The sequence below is a fragment of the Lates calcarifer genome, unplaced genomic scaffold, assembly GCF_001640805.2.
Source record: "Lates calcarifer isolate ASB-BC8 unplaced genomic scaffold, TLL_Latcal_v3 _unitig_1608_quiver_1941, whole genome shotgun sequence".
Classification (NCBI taxonomy): Eukaryota; Metazoa; Chordata; class Actinopteri; family Centropomidae; genus Lates; species Lates calcarifer.
The window spans coordinates 26,987-33,112 of NW_026115647.1; the positions used below are offsets into that span (position 1 = coordinate 26,987).

General features: G+C 41.6%; 1 protein-coding gene across 1 annotated transcript in view; it reads right to left on the reverse strand.

Annotated features, from left to right (window-relative positions):
• The window catches only part of LOC108889677 (exostosin-1b-like), a gene marked incomplete at its 5' end in the record, with an annotated part of 31,775 nt that extends 26,345 nt beyond the window's left edge, over positions 1–5,430 (reverse strand). Inside the window, 3 exon segments of the mRNA XM_018686270.2 lie at positions 2,621–2,671; positions 2,673–2,741; positions 5,323–5,430. Of these exon segments, the coding sequence (XP_018541786.1) occupies positions 2,621–2,671; positions 2,673–2,741; positions 5,323–5,430 (228 nt within the window).
• Between the last annotated feature and the right edge of the window lie 696 nt (positions 5,431–6,126).

Here is a 6,126-nt window from a genome sequence, read left to right on the forward strand (position 1 = left end):
GAAACGCTGCATGATAGGTTGAACTCATGTTTCCAGCTTTCTTGCCATCATACACACACACACACACACACACACAGTTTGGAGCACTCACACAGTTTGGAGTGGATGCAGGGAGTCAATAGAAAAGCAAAAGTGTTTGTGAATGTGTGCGAAGAGATTCAATCTGTCAAGATATCGTGTGTGTGCGTATCATTACAGATCTGCAGTGAGGAGGGTGGGGTGGTGGTGGTGGTAAGGAGGGTTCAGGCTCGACAGGATGAATAAACCATGTTGCTCGTTATCTCGGGGGCTGCCACGGCAACGCCATTTACATATGTCACCCCTTCTCCTCTTTACCCCTTCTCCCACCACTCTTCCTCTTCCCTCGCTCTTTTTACAGGACAGTCAGTCAGGATTAAGCATTTAGCCCCTGTTGTATTCAGTGTGAACACACACACAAACACACACACACACACACACACACACACACAAACACTGAACACCTATATACACACACTCGCAAGCACACACACTGAGTCACAGGTTTTCGCCGTGTCACCTTGCTCTTTAGTGCGGAGTGACAACTTGTCAGCAAGGTTATGCCTGGGTGGTGCCATGTGTATCTGGGCTGACACACCTTGACATATGGAGATGTGTTTCTGACTCTGTGTGTGTGTGTGTGTGTGTGTGTGTGTGTATGCGTGTGTGAGACAGGGCTAGATAACAAACAGACCAGAGATGTAGAGGCAGCTAAAATCAGACAGGCTCTAGATGCTGAAGCCACGACCGATTACGTGTGCAGTGTGTTTGAGAGTGTGTAGGCGCTTGTGTGTGTGGAAAAGTCAAATTCAGATGTTAAGATTTGGGAGGTTATACCATAACTAAGATCGCAGCATAGAGGGGAATCTTGCTCCGAGGCTTTAGCGGTGCGGTAAGAAAGGAAATTAAATGCGTGATGGGATACTTGGATGAGAGGGGAGGCAGAGGGGAGAAGACATTTGTAACCATGGCATGAAGGCAGCAGCACACACAGGTGTTATCCCTGCATCTCTAAACTTCTTGTTTAAACTGAATAATGAGGGGTGGGGATTGAATGGATGAGTTGTTTTTTCTGGGTTAATTTTAACAAAGTGGATGCACATGACAATAAGAGGTCAGAGGAAGGAGGGAGGCTCCTGAACTCCTCCTGAAATGATACTGCACCTAAATACGTCTTTTGAGTATGAATCATTCAGCTTCTGTAAGGCTTCAAAGGTGGCAGTAAAAAGTTTGTAGTTTAGTCCCTCAACAAGCACAGTTGGATGGATTCCAACAGTGACCAGTTGTTGTGGGGGAAAAAAGCATTAATCCCATCCTTTGAAGCTTGAGCGTTGTCCCTCACTTGTAAGTCGCTTTGGATAAAAGAAACTGCCAAATGAGTAAATGTAAATCCTCTAGAACTCCTCAAAACACGCTTTCTGTTTGCATCTGCATCGTCATGCACGACCCCTTTAAGCTTGCAGGCGGATGTGCATTGTTTTTCTCTCAAGCTCTCTTTTTTGATTCTTCACAACCTCTGCTGGCACTTTTTAATTGTACAAACAAGCATGGACGGGTTATGAGCAAATGGGCACCTGGGAACAGACAGGTAAAATGTTCCTCTTCCCACCTCTTACACAGCAGCCACAGACTGACAGACTCACAATGACTGCAGTGTAGTCTCTCTGTGGTTGTTTTGCCTCTTCTTGAGATCATTCTCCATCTATTTCAAGTCTGTTTGTGTTATTTAACTCTATATACAAAATATTATCAGTCACTTCTTACAGAGCTTCTGGCCGAGTGACCCCTTGACCTACTGACCTTGTTGCCAGTAGGCTTGTTCTGCAAACGAGGACAACACCTTACAACTTCCTGACAGCGCTTTTTGTTATCCAAATTCCAACTACTCTCTCTGTGACGGTAGGCTTTCTGCCTTGCCTTTGAGTGTGGCCAATTGGAAGAGCTACAAATACTTTTTCCTTTAGACACTGTTAGATGACTCACTGTATGAAGCAGTGTATTTCAAGCATACCCCGGCTTTTTGCCACCTTTTCCTTCTTAAAGGTGCTGTTTTTGAACAAACCGAGCATAGAGATGGATTATGGTGACATGAAAAGACATGCTCCCCACTCTGTTTGATAACATTACTATTGGAATCCACTGTAACCTCCATGAAGGACAACCACACCTTTCAGGCTTACTGGAGGTGAGTATTTGATGGAGTTTTTAAGGTCACTGGTTTGCTGAGCTTCACTTCTATCAACAAAACTATGACAGAAACTGTGCCAATGTTTAAAATGTAGAGATTCCTTGAATCTTGAATGAAAAACTAAAAAAAATGTGTGAGAAATTTTTCCATGAAAATGTACTGAAATTTCATTTTTGCTCTTCGTAAACGAAACTTTCCGCCTTCTATTTTGCTTTTAGCCTTGTACCAAAGAGACCAAAGCAATTGCCTGAATAAAGTGAAGACTGCAGAGTCTGCTGTGACACTGCAGCCCTCTGAGAGAAAGACTGATGATGGAGGAGTAGGAGAGGGGAAGGCAGAAAGGCCAAAAGGGCGGGTGTTTTTTTTTTCTGTGTGGTGTGTGCATCTGTGTGCATGTGTTTCTTGAATCCTCACCTCCAGAGTGGTCAGCACTATCTTTTCAACAGAGGAGAAGTAGGCCTCCCAGGAGGAACTGAGTCTGCTGTCTGAGGGACAGGATCTTATCCTGGTGGATGGAGCGCACCGTGGTTGGAATCTGCAAACGACAGACAGCAGCCAGTAAGCAGTAAATACAGAAGATGGCTTTTAACGATTGATCTGGGACCTTAAATGTGGTGACAGGAAGATTAAAATTGGTCCCAAGGACACACTCAGGAAACTCCCATCAACAGCTAACGCACATTACAGTGTGGAGGCCTTGTGAAATGCGTAGGCTGAGGCAGATATTGCAGGTTTTTCTGAGTAGTAGCCACAACTATTTTTAGGTAATTTGGGTCAAGTCTCAAATGTTCTCAAAACAAGTTCTGTGTCCTTCAGGGCAAGTCCAAGTCAAGGCTTAAATTTCCACAAATAAACTGTAAGTCAGTTACATTTCTTACAGCCTGAGCATGCTGACCATTAAAATGACTTGGAATTTGAACATTATGCTTACAGAGGCGTTACAGGAGTCCTTTTAATATTAAAGGTGAGTTTCCATTTGAAGCCTGCTTGTCACCTTAATCCAACTTACCTGTTGTTTCTCAAGATTTTCACCACATCTTGTGGCCTTCATATGACCACCTGTCACCACAAGATCTGGTTTGGAAATAAAAACCATAGGCCCTTTTATTGAGGATGTGTTTGTCGAATGGTGTATTCAAGGTCAAGAAATGAACCTTTTGAGTAAAACTTGAAAAAAAAAAAAGTTTTTGCTCTCGAGTCTCAAGCTGTGTGAGTTCAGTTCAGACAGGCTACATATTTCCCCCGTTTCCAGTCTTTGTGCTAAGCTAAGTTAGCCATCCACTATTGGTGGCTTCATTTAGAGTTCGTACATGAGAGTGGTGTCAAACTTCTCATCGAACTCTCACAAAGAAATCAAATAAGGACATTTCTCAATCATCAAACGTTTACTTTATATTGGACTGAAGTCAAGTGTCAAGTCTACATCTCTGGTAGCAGCCTTGTAAAGCCTTGAAAAAATGGGATCTCAGAAGAAAGAAAAAACTGTTCTATAGCATTTACAGAAAACAAAAATGTGATTTTATTTAAGGGAATGAGGCAAACAACAGAAGGACTTGGCAAAAAATAAATAAATAAAGCAACAGTCATCAAACAGTATTAGGGAAGAAAAGCTTAAATGCTGTAGCAGCCATTTGGTGAATGCTTTTGTACTTCTTTTCAAAGAGCTGTTGAGTTCAGTGCTCATGAGTTTATTTGTCATAGTAAAAGGGGAAAATAAACACTTTTTGTCGACTCTTTTGTAAATACTTTATCCTGCTAACTGAGAACACAGTAAATATACTGCGTATGCAGCATTTCCTGGTTTAAATAGAGAGGAAATACCACTGTTGTACAGTACAGGTATCCCACATTTTGTGAAAGACATACATAATATTAATAACTCACTGAACACTTTATTAGGGACACCTGTACACCTGCTTCACCAGCTGATCATGTGGCAGCAGTGCAACATGTATAAAACACACAGATACAGGTCAGGAGCTTCATTTAACGTTCAGAATGGGGAAAAAATGAAATCTCAGTGACTCTGACCGTGGTTTGATTTGTTGGTGTGAGACACTGAGACCCACAGATGGTAGGGCCAGAATATGGCATCAACAGCATGAATCCATGGACCCAACCTGCCAGCCTGCTGCTGGTGGTGTAATGGTGTGGGGAAGGTTTTCTTGGCACATTCTGGGCCCCTCAGTGCCAATCAATCATCATTTGAATGCCGCAGCCTTTCTGAGTATTGTAATTGAACATGTGCATGCCTTTATGGCCACAATTTACCACCTTCTAATGGCTTCAAACCGGCTTCATGAACATGACACTGAGTTCAGATCTGAATCCAATAGAATATCTTTGAGATATAGTAAAACAGGAAAATGTGCAGCTGACAAATCTGAAAAATTATGCAATGAAATCATGTCAACATGGACCAGAACCTCAAAGGAACGTTTCCAACATCTTGCTGAATCCATACCACAAAAATCAAGGCTATTTTGAGAGCAAACGGAGGCCCTATCCAGTATCTAGTAGTAGTGCGATGTTCAAAATAAAGGGCTCAGTGAGTGTATATACCCTATATGTACTGTCTGCTGTGAGCATCTTGGCCCATCATGTGGTTGTAAAATACATAAATCCACAGAGAGATCCAGGATGTCTCGGGCACATTTGGTGTGCACAGACTGAGTTCACATGGAGCTCCTATGTTTTAAAACTCAATGTCAAAGAATATTATTACACACTTCATTCAAATTTAAGATTTAATTGGCATATAATTATTTTTTCCCCCATGAAGTTCAAGTTATTCCAGCCAAATCCATTTGCTCATTCTATTTATTTGCCCTCTCATATAACAATGTGAGGTTTTGAGTGACATTTTCAAGCAGTCGAGGACTTAGTATGCTGCTTGAATCTTGTTTGGTCGACAACCACTCCACTGGGAAACAAAACAAAAAACAGGATTTTTGGATAATAGAAAAGTGAGGAAAGCGTGTGTATTCAAGGTATCAAAAGTGTAACGGAAAAGGCTTCATTTCAGCCATGGGATTGCTGCTGTTTTCTGTCTGGTATAGTTTTCAGGTGATATACAGAGCATGTGGTTATGTGCGAGCATGTCTTTGGGCTGTTACCTGCAGCAGGAGCCTCTCGTCGCCGATGACTGCGGCTGTGTTCCAGTCAATGATCTCAGAGAAAAGCAGCTCCCAGCCATTACTCAGCATCACAGGCACACATGCAGCCTGAGACAACACACACACACAGAGACACAAAGAGACAGAGAAGAAGAAGGTTGGACATGATCCTTTACAAACACAATCACAGCAACCGCTAAATCATGACTTTGCTACATACTGATCCTGATTATTAAAGCTGCATTATTATATGACTGGACTGTATTATAGTTGATTAGTCTGTGTCTGCCTCTGACCCCTTGTGTTCAAACCTAAATTGTCCATTTGGCAAAATACTGGATTTTCTCTGATTTCAAGCTTCTTTGGTGTGATGTGAAAATATCACACACACAGAATCAGTCAGCTGCACAAGGCTTATTACTCATATTTTTAAAGATACCAATTTTATTAGCTACAAATTAGATGCTGTTTCAGAGCAGAAATCTCATCAAAGGGTTGAATTGTAACAACTGAGTGGGAAAAGCAGTCGCTGCAAAACGTCATTTAACTAAAATTAACATTAGAATGGAACAATAACAATAATTATATGAGAAACTGTCACTGAACTTCTTGGACTGTGTCTTGATACATTTCTAAATCACAGAAATTTTCAACCACTAATGGAAATGGCAAATTGCAATATGTAGTTAAAGCTGTAAGAAGTGATTTTTTGGCCACTAGAGGGCAGCAGTACAAACTGTAAACACAACACTGACATATAACCTTTTCAAGTTGGGTACATTAGCATTTATTTGGACCCCTGTT